The 16,020-nt window shown below is 36.0% G+C and overlaps 1 protein-coding gene across 4 annotated transcripts in view; it reads right to left on the bottom strand.

Moving 5' to 3' along the window:
- Positions 1-16,020, bottom strand: part of USP34 (ubiquitin specific peptidase 34) — a 232,622-nt gene that overhangs the window by 143,598 nt on the left and 73,004 nt on the right. For all 4 annotated transcript variants that reach the window (XM_024753009.1, XM_024753012.1, XM_024753013.1 and 1 more), the window contains exons 9-10: positions 10,815-10,896; positions 10,635-10,727 (exon numbers count right to left, since the gene is read on the bottom strand). In XM_024753009.1, coding sequence (XP_024608777.1) covers positions 10,635-10,727; positions 10,815-10,896 — 175 coding nt within the window. The remainder of the gene's footprint in view (positions 1-10,634; positions 10,728-10,814; positions 10,897-16,020) is intronic.

The following is a 16,020-nucleotide window of genomic DNA, read 5'->3' as shown; positions in this document are numbered from 1 at the left end:
TATGGATAGCAAAGGCATATGGAAAGACCCAACAACATAAAAGAAAGAATACAGTACAGACAAGAGGTTTGAATATGTAATACAAGAAGGAATCATCATTCATATTAACAGCTCCTAAAAAAGCAGGAATGAATATAATTCAAATCATAAGATGTAACATAGAGGCAGATACTGCAGTGGCCAGATTATAATTCAAGTACAATCATTAACTTCACATGCTAACAGTATGCAATGTCTCATAAAACAGTAATCTAGGGCTTCCCTGGTGGCACAGTGGTTGAAAGTCCGCCTGCCGATGCAGGGGACACAGGTTCGTGCCCCGGTCCGGGAAGATCCCACGTGCCGCAGAGCGGCTAGGCCAGTGAGCCATGGCCGCTGAGCCTGCGCGTCTGGAGCCTGTGCTCCGCAATGGGAGGGGCCGCAACAGTGAGAGGCCCGCGTACCGCAAAAACAAACAAACAAACAAAAAAAACAGTAATCTAAATGTGTGTACAAATATACATGCAGAAGCTAATAACCAAGAGAGTGTATATCAGCATTTCTAAAATTAGTCATCACATAAACCCTTTGAGAATCTGATGAAAATTATGAACTATTTCCCCTCAAAATATACATAATGCACATTTGAATCAGATGACATTTAAGTTCCTTCTAAATCCTAGGGAATTTTACTTCTGTCATTGACACATGAAAATCTATTCCCAAAAAGCTATTAGCTGCATTTTAACATAAGATTATTATCTCAGGAAGTTACATAAATTTATGTGTAAGTTCTTCAAATATGGAAAGCATTTAACAATAAATTCCAATACAGTGGAAAGATTCTGAAGTTTATTTATTTGATGTCCTATGACTAAAAGATTTTATGGTGAGAGGGTATGAAGAGGGAGATGTAGAGAGGTAACTCAGTCAAACCAGAATAATAAGTAACTTTAAATGGCAGAGAAAGTCATTTAAATGTCTAAATGTTTACTGTTTACTTTATACACTAGTTTTTATATGTACTGAAAAATTAATAAACACATGTAAAATTTTCACAGTCTACATAAACATAGACAATAAAAGTCTCCATCTACTTCAGGTCACTTCCCCAAAAGCAAACCTGTGAAATTTTCTTGTCTGATTTTCCAAAATAGTTCCAGACAGTCACAAGTACAAAGAGTACATATACGTGTATGTACATCTCCTTTTTATAACTGTTTTAATACGCAGTGAAAGAATACACTGTGTACTTGCTGTCTTCTCTTAATAAAATAACTACTGTTTTAGATAAAATAATATTTAATAGTGTTTAATAAAAATATTTCTTGGAGGTTGTTCCACATAAGCATAATACAGCAACTTCAGTCCTTCTCTTGGCCACAGAACATTCTATTAAACAGATTTCCCAAAACTTATTTAACTAGCCCTACAGTGACAGACATTCGTGATCTGCTACTGTAGTTAATGTTGTATCAAACATCTTCATGTACATGTACTTAGAGGATAACTTACCAGAAAGAGAACTGCTATACTGTTCTCCTAAAGCTATACCACACTCTGGTCAATACAGTGTATTGTTAAACATAATGAGAATTACCCAATATATGAAAATGCTATTATGTTAGCTGAACTTACGTTTAATTATAATCAAAGATAAGCATTTTTCAAATATTTATAAACTACTTGTTTTTTCCCAATCAATTTCCCGTTTATCACCTTTGTCTTTTTTCTCCTTGGATTCCAATGTAAGAGTTGTGATACAAACAATGAAAAAACCAGCAGCCAATCCAATTATTACTGAGTGAAGTGTGTGTACCAAGTGAGCAAAGTGACCTCAAAAACTTACTCCAGAGGGAAGGAAAAAAAAACTCACGCAAGACTCTGTATGAAACCAACCAACCCTGGACGCTTGGAAGTCAGTTACAGTTGGTGCTCAAATAAAAAGAACTCAAAATGTAAAAATTCCTGATAATTCTACATCTGTGGTATATTCAAAAGTAAAGCAGTAACAAAACACAGAAACACCCAAATAAAATGACCTTTAAAATATACTTATTTAATCTTGTTAAACTAACTTTTATAGATATTTTAAGTTGTTTCAGACTGTATCACAGATTATGCCAGAATTTTAAAATCATTTCCGTATTAGGTTACTTGAAACGCTTGCTAGGGTAAAACACTAAAAGTTTTAATACACCATATTATTAATTATAAATTTGATGAATTTCACCTTCAATAAACAGTGCTTCACTATTCTTAGTTATTTATTCTATATTACTTACCATATCACTGTTCTCATATTTTGCTTGCCTTGCTATGAACAAAATAAAATTTAAAAATCTACTAAAAAGAACATTTTCTTAAAGTTATGAAAGAGAACTTCCTAAGTATTTTAGGATTACTCTGAAATATGAACTGCTTCATTAATGTGTTAAAATGATAATGATGTATAAATAGACAATATTAAATATGAGAATTTTAAAAAACTATATTGAAAAATTACCACAACCAATATAAGGTCTCAAGGCACACAATTATTAAAAATCAAAAATTTGAAAATGCTTAAGTATATAAAAAGTATATATGCAGTGATCATTAAGTATAAGGAAGAAATAAAGTATAATGGACGAAAGCAAGTAATATAAGGGGAGAAATGGCTATTTTAATAGCAATAATAAATAAAATTAAAATCCTTAAGAATAAGCTTAACATGAAATAAAATCTATACACAAATAACTCTGAAATGCTGAATGAAACAAAATAAAACAAATGGCATATCGTGCTTTGGATAGGAAGACAACTTCACCTCTCAAAATAATCATTATAACAGTAAAAACAACAATATTTTTAAAGAAGAATCGATGTTAAAATTCACATGGAAAAATAAGAGACATAAAGATTCTTTTTAAAAAATGTAAGGAAAAACGATCAGCCTTGCCAGATAATAAGAAATATTACATAAACACAAGGGGGAAAAAGAAAATACATTAGTATGAAACCAAGGACTAGCAAATGTCTTCTTGATGGCCCAGACAATAAATATTTTAAGATTACAGGTGATATGGTCTCTGTTACAAATATTGCACTCTGCCACTGCACTGTGGAAGCAGCCACAGACAAAAATATGCAAAAGAATAGGCAAGGCTAAGTTGCAAGAAAACCATTTACAAAATCAAGTGGCCAGCCCACAGGTCATAAGTTTACCAATCTCTGATATATAGATCATGACTAGATATACCAATAGGTCAGTCTACAAAGTCCAGAAATTGACCCAGTCAAGATAAAACTGGTATCTCAAATCAGTGAAGAGAAGAATAATTACTGAACAAATGGAATGGGGACAACTATATAACCAAAAAATGGGGGGAAAATGTTGGATACGTACATGACCCTTTGAACCATGATAAATTCCTATTGGATCGAAGATTAAAATATAAAATTGAAACAAAATGTACACAAAAGAACTAAAGGGGAATTTTCTTGTAATCTTGAAATGCATTTCAAACCATAACACAAAAGCCACAGGCCATGAAAAATTCAACCACAAGTGTGAAACCACAAACTTGAAACTCAACTGCAAAAACCACCTTAACTAAAACAGCAAGAAGACATCAAAGCAGAATGTAGGCATAACTCATAACACAAACAAAAGTCTGATTTCACTGATATATAAAGATCTCCTACAAAAAAGAAAATAAGTAAAGCAACTGATAAATGGCAAAGAATATAAACATCACCAGAAAAGGAAACAAAAAGGGTTGTTAAGCACAAGATTTTCAACCTGATTCATACAAAAGAAATCCGAATTTAAAACATCAATGAAAACACTTTTCACCCATCAGTTTAGCAAATAAAAAGAAGTTTAAGAACATGATTTTTAAAAAGAAGAAAAAAAAAAAGATCTAGCAGCCTATTCACTTCTCTGCAGGACTCTCCCCTCCAGCTGGCTCTGGTCCCCTTCCACAAGCTGTGTGGCTGACAGAGTCTTGGTGCTCCAACCTGATGTCAGGCCTGCGCCTCTGAGATGGGAGAGACAAGTTCAGGACACTGGACCACCAGAGACCCCCCAGCCCTATGTAATATCAATCAGCAAGAGCTCTCCCAGAGATCACCATCTCAACGCTAAAACCCAGCTCCATCCAACGGCCAGCAAGCTCCAGTGCTTGATGCACCATGCCAAACAACTAGCAAGACAGGAACACAACCCCACCCATTAGCAGAGAGGCTGCCTAAAATCATACTAAGTTCACAGACAACCCAAAACACACCAACGGATGCGGTCCTGCCCACAAGAAAGACAAGATCCAGCCCCACCCACTAGAACACAGGCACCAGTCCCCTCCACCAGGAAGCCTACACAAGCCACTGAACCAACCTCACCCACTGGCGGCAGACACCAAAAACAACAGGAACTCCGAACCTGCAGCCTCTGAAAAGGCGACCTCAAACACAGTAAGATAAGCAAAATGAGAAGACAGAGAATATGCAGCAGATGAAGGAGCAAGGTAAAAACCCACCAGACCAAACAAATGAAGAGGAAATAGGCAGTCTACCTGAAAAAGAATTCAGAGTAATGACAGTAAAGATGATCTAAAATCTCAGAAATACAATGGAAAAAATACAAGAAACGTTTAACAAGGACCTAGAAGAACTAAAGAGCAAACAAACAATGAGGAACAACACAGTATACTAAATTAAAAATTCTCTAAAAGGAATTAATAGCAGAATAACTGAGGCAGAAGAACAGATAGTGACCTGGAAGATAAAACAGTGGAAATAACTACTGCAGAGCAGAATAAAAAAGAATGAGAAGAACTGAGGACAGTCTCAGAGACCTTTAGGACGTTAAACGCACCAACATTCAAATTATAGGGGTGTCAGAAGAAGAAGAGGAAAAGAAAGGGACTGAGAAAATATTTGAAGAGATTTTAGTTGAAAACTTCCCTAACCTAGGAAAGCAAATAGTCAATCAAGTCCAGGAAGGAGAGTCCCATACAGGATAAATCCAAGGAGAAACATGCCAAGATACATATTAATCAAACTATCAAAAATTAAATACAAAGTAAAAATATTAAAAGCAGCGAGGGAAAAGCAACAAATAACATACAAGGGAATCCCCATAAGGCTAACAGCTGATCTATCAGCAGAACCTCTGCAAGCTAGAAGGGAGTGGCAGGACATATTTAACGTGATGAAAGGGAAAAACCTACAACCAAGATTACTCTACCCAGCAAGGGTATCATTCAGATTTGGTAGAGAAATTAAAACCTTTACAGACAAGTGAAAGTTAAGAGAACTCAGCACCACCAAACCAGCTTTACAACAGCTGCTAAAGCAAGAAACACAAGAGAAGGAAAAGACCTACAATAACGAACCCAAAACAATTAAGAAAATGGGAATAGGAACATACATATTGATAATTACCTTAAATGTAAATAGATTAAATGCTTCAACCAAAAGACATAGACTGGCTGAATGGATACAAAAACAAGACCCATATACATGCTGTCTACAAGAGACCCACTTCAGACCTAGGGACACATACAGACTGAAAGTAAGGGGATGGAAAAAGATATTCCATGCAAATGGAAATCACAAGAAAGTTGGAGCAGCAATTCTCATATCAGACAAAATTGACTTTAAAATAAAGATTATTACAAGAGACAAAGAAGGACACTACACAGTGATCAAGGGATCAATCCAAGAAGATATAACAATTGTAAATATTTATGCACCCAACACAGGAGCACCTCAATACATAAGGCAAATGCTAACAGCCATAAAACGGGAAATTGACAGTAACACAATCATAGTAGGGGATTTTAGCACCCCACTTTCACCAAACAGATCATCCAAAATGAAAATAAATAAGGAAACACAAGCTTTAAATGACACATTTAACAAGATGGACTTAATTGATATTAACAGGACATTCCATCCAAAAACAACATTATGTACTTTCTTCTCAAGTGCTCATGGAACATTCTCCAGGACAGATCATATCTCTTCGGTCACAAATCAAGCCTTGGTAAATTTAAGAAAACTGAAATCATATCAAGTATCTTTTCCAACCACAAAGCTATGAGACCAGATATCAATTACAGGAAAAAACTATGAAAAATACAAACACATGGAGGCTAACCAATACACTACTAAATAACCAAGAGATCACTGAAGAAATCTAAGAGGAAATCAAAAAATACCTAGAAACAAATGACAATGAAAGCAAGATGACCCAAAACCTATGGGATGCAGCGAAAGCAGTTCTAAGAGGGAAGTTTACAGCAATACAATCCTCAAGAAACAAGAAACATCTCAAATAAACAATCTAACCTTACACCTAATGCAATTAGAGAAAGAAGAACAAAAAAACCCCAGAGTTAGCAGAAGGAGAAATCAGAAAGATCAGATCAGAAATAAATGAAAAAGAAATGAAGGAAACAGTAACAAAGATCAATAAAACCAAAAGCTGGTTCTTTGAGAAGATAAACAAAATTGATAAACCATTAGCCAGAATCATCAAGAAAAAAAGGGAGAAGATTCAAATCAACAGAATTAGAAATGAAAAAGAAGTAACAACTGACACTGCAGAAATACAAAGGATCATGAGAGATTTCTACAAGCAACTATATGCCAATAAAATGGACAACCTGGAAGAAATGGACAAATTCTTAAAAAAGCACAACCTTCCAAGACTGAACAAGGAAGAAATCGAAAATATAAACAGACCAATCACAAGCACTGAAACTGAAACTGTAAATAAAAATCTTCCTACAAACAAAAAGCCCTGGATCATCAGATAGCTTCACAGGTGAATTCTATCAAACGTTAAGAGAAGAGCTAACACCCTGATACCAAAACCAGACAAAGATATCACAAAAAAAGAAAACTACAGGCCACTATCACTGATGAACATAGATGCAAAAATCCTCAACAAACTACTAGCAAACAGAATCCAACAGCACATTAAAAGGATCATACACCATGATCAAGTGGTGTTTATCCCAGGAATTCAAGGATTCTTCAAAATACGCAAATCAATCAATGTGATGCACCATATTAACAAACTGAAGGATAAAAACCATACGATAATCTCAACAGATGAAGAAAAAACTTTCAACAAAATTCACTCGTTTATGATAAAAACTCTCCAGAGAGTAGGCATAGAGGGAACCTACCGCAACATAATAAAGGCCATATATTCCAAACCCACAGCCAACATCGTTCTCAATGGTGAAAAACTGAAACCATTTCCTCTAAGATCAGGAACAAGACAAAGTTGCCCACTCTCACCACTATTATTCAACATAGTTTTGGAAGTTTTAACCATGGCAATCAGAGAAGAAATAAAAGGAATCCAAATTGGAAAAGAAGAAGTAAAACTGTCACTGTCTGCAGATGACATGATACTATACACAGAGAGTCCTAAAGATGCTACCAGAAAACTACTAGAGCTAAGCAATGAATTTGGTAAAGCAGCAGAATACAGAATTAATGCGCAGCAATCTCTTGCATTCCTATACACTAATGATGAAAAATCTGAAAGAGAAATTAAGGAAACACTCCCATTTACCACTGCAACAAAAAGAATAAAATACCTTGGAATAAACCTACCTAAGGAGACAAAAGACCTGTATGCAGAAAACCATAAGACACTGATGAAAGAAATTAAAGATGATACAAACAGATGGAGAGATATACCATGTTCTTGGATTGGAAGAATCAACATTGTGAAAATGACTATACTACCCAAAGCAATCTACAGATTCAATGCAATCCCTATCATACTACCAATGGCATCTTTCACAGAACTACAACAAAAAATTTCGCAATTTGTATGGAAACACAAAAGACCCCCAATAGCCAAAGCAATCTTAAAAAAAAACAGGGGCTTCCCTGGTGGCACAGTGGTTGAGAGTCTGCCTGCCGATGCAGGGGAAACGGGTTCGTGCCCAGGTCTGGGAAGATCCCACATGCCGCGGCCTGGCTGGGCCCATGAGTCATGGCCGCTGAACCTGCGCACCTGGAGCCTGTGCTCCGCAACGGGAGAGGCCACAACAGTGAGAGGCCTGCGTACCGCAAAAAAAAAAGAAAGAAAAAAACAGAGCTAGAGGAATCAGGCTCCCTGACTTCAGACTTAAGACTTTGTAGCTATACTACAAAGCTACAGTAATCAAGACAGTATGGTACTGGCACAAAAAGAGAAATAAAGATCAATGGAACAGGACAGAAAGCCCAGAGATAAACCCATGCACATATGATAACATATGTGCATGTTATGTGCATGTTATGATATGATAATCTCTCAAAGATAACCATATCTTTGTTAAAGGAGGCAATAATATACAATGGAGAAAAGACAGCCTCTTCAGTAAGTGGTGGTGGGAAAACTGGGCAGCTACATGTAAAAGAATGAAATTAGAACACTCCCTAACACCATATACAAAATTAAACTCCAAATGGATTAAAGACCTTAATGTAAGGCCAGACACTATCAAACTCTTAGAGGAAAACATAGGCAGAATACTCTATGACATAAATCACAGCAAGATCCTTTTTGACCCACCTCCTAGAAAAAGGGAAATAAAAACAAAAATAAACAAATGAGACGTAATGAAACTTAAAAGCTTTTGCACAGCAAAGGAAAACATAAGACTAAAAGACAACCCTCAAATGGGAGAAAATATTTGCAAACGAAGCAACTGACAAAGGATTAATCTCCAAAATATATAAACAGTTCATGCAGCTTAATATCAAAAAAACAAACAACCCAATCCAAAAATGGGCAGAAGACCTAAACAGACATTTCTCCAAAGAAGATATACAGATTGCCAACAAACACATGAAAGGATGCTCAACATCATTAATCATTAGAGAAATGCAAATCAAAACTACAATGAGGTTATCACCTCACACCGGTCAGAATGGCCACCATCAAAAAATGTACAAACAATAATGCTGGAGAGGGTGTGGAGAAAAGGGAACCCTCTTCCACTGTTGGTGGGAATGTAAACTGATATAGCCACTATGGAGAACAGTATAGCCACTATGGAGAACAGTATGGAGATTCCTTAAAAAACTAAAAATAGAACTACCGTATGACCCAGCAATCCCACTACTGGGCATATACCCTGAGAAAACCATAATTCAAAAAGAGTCATGTACCACAATGCTCACTGCAGCTCTATTTACAATAGCCAGGACATGGAAGCAACCTAAGTGTCCATCGACAGATGAATGGATAAAGATGTGGCACATATATACAATGGAATATTACACTCAGCCTTAAAAAGAAACAAAATTGAGTTATTTGTAGAGAGGTGGATGGACCTCGAGTGTCTCATACAGAGTGTAGTAAGTAAGAACGAGAAAAACAAGTACCACATGCTAACACATATATATGGAATCTGTAAAAGAAGTTTCTCACGAACCTAGGGGCAGGACAGGAATAAAGACGCAGACGTAGAGAATAGACTTGAGAACACGGGGAGGGGGTAAGGATAAGCTGGGACGAAGTTAGACAGCACTGACATATATACACTACCAAATATAAAATAGCTAGTGGGAAGCAGCTGCATCGCACAGGGAGGTCAGCTCGGTGCTTTGTGACCACCTACAGGGATGGGATAGGGAGGGTGGGAGAGAGACACGAGAGGAAGGGGATATGGGGATATATATATACATATAGCTGATTCACTTTGTTATTCAGCGTAAACTAACACAACGTTGTAAAGCAATTATACTCCAATAAAGATGTTAAAAAAAAATTATTGAGGAGAATAAGGTGAGTGGCACTATCACACCATTAGCTACCACAAGTAAACAACACTTACTTTAACCTGACAATACTACTTATAAGTAGGAATGTATCCTACATAATAGTTTTGCATATGCATTAGCTGACTACTGTAAGTTACTTATTGTAGCATTGTTTATAATAAAAAAGATTGGAAAAAATAGTGCCTATGAACAGGAACTGGTTAAATAAATTATGGTTCATGCATATAATGAAACACTATGCAGTCCTAAAAAAGAAAAAATGTGTTTTATATATTGATATGGAATAATAATCTCCAGGACAAACTGTTAGTGAAAAAAAGCCAAATCCATTTAGTATGATACATCTGTGGAAAAGAGGACAGGGAAAGAGAAATGTTTACAATTGGCAATTTATATAGAAAATCTATGATGCACCTGAGAGGTTAGGAACTGCATGCATGGGAGACATAGGCAGGAGGGGGAAAATGTATAGCATATCCTTTTATATCTACTTTTTGAAATTTGAACGATATGGATATGTGCCTATTCAAAAAATGAAATTAAAGAAGAAAATAGTATAATAGAAAAAAACATATGAATACAATGTTCAGGACAGAAGCACTGATTGTATAAATTAATAGGAAACTATCTCTTAATAAACCAAGAACCTCTAACTGACTGACTCTCATTTCCTTCGATTGTACCAGTAGTACAGTAAGATAAGACAAGGACTCTGAAGCCTGATTTCATAGATTTGATCCCCAACTTTTCCCATGGCATGGTTTCTTTAGCGACAAAATGAGGATAATAATAGAACGTACCTTATAGGGGAGTAAAGAACTTAGAACGGAACAAATAATAAAGAAGCACTTATGTTAAGCTGTTGATATTACCTGTGCTGCAGCCCAAATGCAGTCAATATGCTGAGTACTCAGTCGCCCTTCTGCTGCCAAAAAATTCAAAATCACTTGGCACTGTTTGATAATCTGGAAAAGAAAAACTTATTACAGTTAATTTTTAAAAGCATTCTTCTCTCTTAATAGAGCAGATAAGTCACATATTAGTCCACAAACCTCAATATGTAAATTTGGTCCAAATATATGCTCTACCACATTGTTGCTTATAAGCCAGTCGGCAAGTTCTTTTGCAATGGACCTAAAGTCAAGTAATAAAAATAGTTAATACATTTAAGAAAATATTAGTATCAATCTTTCCCATGTCTAAAAGCAGACTCAGGTGAAAATCTAAAACTGTTCACATACCAATTATAAAGAAGTGATTATATACAATTAACTGTTAATAGTACTATGAAGAATAACTGAAACAGAAATACAAGAAATGGTAATACTATCTGAATTTATAAACAAGCAAAAAAAAAATCTGAAAAGTTAGGATAACTAACACCAGGTACACAGGTGAGAATACCAAGGGTAACACCTAAAAACTGATGTATTTTCTTACTCAAAGACCTTGCCTTCCCATTTTTAATTTCCATAGTAGGCACTGAGGCATTCAGGGAAGGTTTCCCCATATGTCCTCTATGGTAAGATAACATCAGAAAAGTAGGTTACCAAAAGGGTGGGGGAAGAAAAAAAGAAGAATCTCCAAGCCAAATGGCAAGTCTCATTCCTGCCTGATATTAACGAAGGTTCTGCTAATGTGATCCCTAAAGTTATCAACTGACTGTTCAGAACACTTGGTTACACTTGGGAACAACTCATCTTTCATTTCAAAAAGTAAACTTTTTATTTTTGAACAGTTTTAGATTATCCTTCATTTTGTAAAAAGAGCTATCAATTCTTTTAGAGTAATAAATCACTGGCACAGAAAATTAAATTATTATGTTACCAATAAGGTAATGTAAGTTTATCAGTTAATTTGTCTTTTACAGCTTTGAGATATGAAATATAGTAAACTAAACATATTTAAAGTATATAGTTCAATGAATTTAAACTTAAATATACATCTATGAATCCATCAGCACTGCCAAGATAACAAACACATCAACCCAAAAAGTTTCTTTATGCCCCTTTTTAATCCCTCTTTTTCTCAGCTCCCACAATCCACTGCCCAGACAACCAATGATGTGCTTTCTGTTATTACATAGTTTTCATTTTCTAGAACTTCATATAAAAAAAAGATACAGGATGTACTGTTTTATAAAATTTAGATTCTTTCACTCAGCATTAAGATTTATTCATTTTCTTTCATTTGTCATTAGCCCATTTGGTCTCTTCCAGGTTTGAGCAATTATGAATAAAGCTGCTATAATCACCCGTGTGCAGGTTTTTGTGTGGACATGTTTTCAACTCCTTTGGATAAATGCCAGGGAACATGACTGCTGGATCATATGGGAAGAGTACGCTGAGTTTTTTAAGAAACTATGAAACTGTCTTCCAAAGTGGCTGTACCTTCTTGCATTCCCACCAGCGGTGAATCAGAGTTCCTGTTGCTCCACATCCTTGTCAGCATTTGGTGTTATCAGTGTTCTGGATTTTGACCATTCCAATAGGCATGTTATGCAATCTCATCGTTGTTTTGATTTATATTTCCCTGATGAAAGAGGAGCATCTTTGCATGTGCTCATTTGCCATCTGTATGTCTTCTTTGGTGGGGTGTCTGCTAAAGTCAGTGTATTTTTTAATCAGATTGTTCATTTTCCTACTGTTAAATTTTTAAGAGTTCTGTGTATATTTTGGATAACAGTCCTTTAACAGATGTGTCTTTTACAAGTATTTTCCCCTGTCTACGGCTGTCTTCTCATTCTCTTGACGTTGTCTTTCGCAGAGCAGAAGTTTTTATTTTTAAAGAAGTCCAGCTTACCAATTCATGGATCATGGTGTTGAACTCAAAAGGTTACCACCATACCCAAGGTCATCTAGATTTTTTCCTATGTTATCTTTTAGGAGCGTTATAGTTTTACATTCTACGTTTAGGTGCGTGGTCCATTTTGAATCAATTTTTGTGAAGGGGGTGAGATGTGTCTAGATTTTTTTTCCCATGTGGTTGTCCAATTGTTTCAGCACCATTTGTTGAAAACCCTATCTCTGCTGCTTTGTACTACTGTCTTTGCTCCTTTGTTAAATATCAGCTGACTATATTTATATGGGCCTATTTCTGAGCACTGTATTCTGTTCCATTGACCTATTTGTCTGTTCTTTCACCAATACTGCACTGTCTTGATCACTGTAATTTTACAGTAACTCTTGAAGGTGGGTAATGTCGGTCCTCCAACTTTGTTGTTTCCTGTCAAAACTGTGTTGGCTACTCTGGGTCTTTTGCCTCTCTATTTAAACAAATGTTAGAATCAGTTTGTCGAGATCCACAAAATAACTTACTTTGATTTTGATTGAGACTGCAATGAATCTACAGATCAAGTTGGAAAGGACTGATACCTTTACAATTTTAAGTCTTCCTATCCATAGACATGGAATATCTCTCCATTTATTTAGCTCATCTTTGCTATCTTTCATCAGAGTTTTGTTATTTTCCTCATATAGACCTTTTCATATTGTTAGATTTATACCTAAGTATTTCATTTTTTGTGGTGTTAATGTAAATGGTATTGTATTTTAAATTTCAAATTCTATTTGTTCACTGCTGATATATACGAATTTTTTTTTTTTTTTTTTTTTTTTTTTGCGGTACGCAGGCCTCTCACTGTTGTGGCCTCTCCCATTGCGGAGCACAGGCTCCGGACGCGCAGGCTCAGTGGCCATGGCTCACGGGCCTAGTCGCTCCGCAGCATGTGGAATCTTCCCAGACCGGGGCACGAACCCGTGTCCCCTGCATCGGCAGGCGACTCTCAACCACTGCGCCACCAGGGAAGCCCGTGACTGACTTTTGATTACTAACTTTGTATCCTGCAATCCTGCTATAAATGCTCATTAGTTCCATGAGACTGTCAATTCTTTCAGATTTTCTACATAAATGATCAGGTCATCTGTGATCAAAGACAGTTTTACTTCTGCCTTCCTAATCTATACACCTTTTATTTCCTTTTCTTGTCTTGTTGCATCAGGTAGGACTTTCCAGTACAATGCTGAAAAGCAATGGTGAGAGTGGACACCCTTTCCTTGTTCCTGACCTTAGTGAAACAGCTTTGACCTTCACATCATTAAGTATGATGTTAGCTGTAGGAGGTTTTGTAGATGTTCTTTAACATGTTGATGAAGCTCCTCTCTATGCCTAGTTTACTGAGAGGTTTTTCTATCATGAATGATAAAATTTGACCTTGTCAAAATTTTGACTTTACATTAATTGATCTTGAAACGCTGAACCAGCCTTGAATACCTGAGCTAAATCTCACTTGGTTGTGGTGTATAATTCTTTTTATACCTTGCTGGATTCGATTTGCTAATATTTTATGAGGATTTTTATATGTACGTTCATGGGAAGTACTGGTCTGTCGTTTTTTTGTAATGCTTTTGTCTGGTTTTGGTATTAGGGTAATGCTGGACTCAATGAGTAAGGTTTCCCTCTGCTATCTTCTGAAAAAGACTATAGAGAACTGGTATAATTTCTTCCTTAAATATTTGGTTAAATTTACCAATGAACCCATCTGGTCCTGGTACTTTGTTTTGGAAGGTCATTAACTGTTGATTCAATTTATTTAATTGAGATAGGCCCTTTCAGAGCAATTCTTTAAAAAAAATTTAAATGGCTACTACAGAAGAACAGCTAAAGAAAAAAGTAGTGATATGTATATTGTGGGGAGAAGAAAAACGGTTTCAAAATAGGATGAGCAGTGAAAAGACCCCAAGTTTTTTCAGCTATGTAAATTATACACAGAAAAACTGGAAGGACTGAACAATTTTTCTTGTTTATCCATAGAAGAATTATATTTAATTTTAAAATTATTCTGAAGATTTTTAAAAAGCTATGAATTAGATATATGACCTCAAAGGGTAAAACATTAAAATAAAACTAGTAGTGGTATATTTTACCTATTTCTGAGTAACCCAACAGAAGCTATGATCCATGAATCAACTCTATGATGTTTAACATACAAAAAGACAATTCAACAACTAAAAATAATTCTAAAAAATAAATCCCATTCTTTCAGTTTCTTGAAAAACACTGAAAGGAGACTCAGGGACTTTTGTCACAGCCGAGAACTGTAACTATAACTGAGCAAGCATAAAACTGGACAATGATATCAGTAACAATCATTCAGGGCTCTGGAAACATATATATACTGGGACTCCCAGAAGGAGTAAGGAGAACAGAAAGAAAATTTGAAGAAACTATGGTCAAACATCCCAAATTTGATGAAAAATGTTCATCTACACAGCCAAGAATCACAAGCGCCAACTAAGATAAACACAAGGATATCAACACCCAGAGACATCAAACTCTTAAAAGCCAAAGAGCAACAGAAAAATCTTAAAAGCAGCAAGAGAAAAAGAACTAAGCACATAGAAAAGAACCACAATAAGATTCGCAGCTGACTTATCAGAAACAAAGGAATAGAGCTATACTGAAGCACTGTTCCTATATTTTACTAGAATTGTGATTAATCTGAAGTAGACAGTATTAAATTAAAATGCATATTGTAACCCATAAAGCAACCACTGGCAAAATAATTTTTAAAGTATAAAAAAATGGAATTAAAATGGTATACAGTACTCTCTCTGTATCCATGGGTTCTGCATCCATAGATGCAACCAACAGAGGATCAAAAATATTTCTTAAAATTCCAGAAAGTTCCAAAAGGCAAAACTTGAATTTGCCAAATGCCTGCAACTATTTACATAACACCTACATTGTATTAGGTATTGTAAGTAATCAAGAGATGATTTAAAGTATACAGGAGGATATGTACAGATTACATGCAAACACTACATGACTTTATATAAGGAAGTTGAGCATCTGCAGATTTTGGTATCCGCAGGTGATCCTGGAACCAATCCCCCACATATACCAAGGGACAACTGTACTACCATATACTGACATACTGCAAAATAAGGCAGTAAAGGAGAAACAGAAAAAAAAATTTTTGAGGAAGACATACAAAAACCCAACAGCAAAATGGCAGGCATAAATCCAACTATATAATATTAAGAGATACTCCTATCAAAAGGGAGAGATGGGGCTTCCCTGGTGGCGCAGTGGTTGAGAGTCCACCTGCCAATGCAGGGGACACGGGTTCGTGTCCCGGTCCAGGAAGATCCCACATGCCATGGAGCGGCTGGGCCCGTGAGCCATGGCCGCTGAGCCTGCGCGTCCGGACCCTGTGCTCCGCAATGGGAGAGGCCACAACAGTGAGAGGCCCATGTA

Source organism: Neophocaena asiaeorientalis, unplaced genomic scaffold, assembly GCF_003031525.2.
Source record: "Neophocaena asiaeorientalis asiaeorientalis breed wild unplaced genomic scaffold, Neophocaena_asiaeorientalis_V1.1 scaffold100, whole genome shotgun sequence".
In the NCBI taxonomy this organism is placed as follows: Eukaryota; Metazoa; Chordata; class Mammalia; order Artiodactyla; family Phocoenidae; genus Neophocaena; species Neophocaena asiaeorientalis.
Note: the sequence above shows the minus strand (reverse complement) of the source record. Positions and strands in the feature narration are given on the sequence as shown.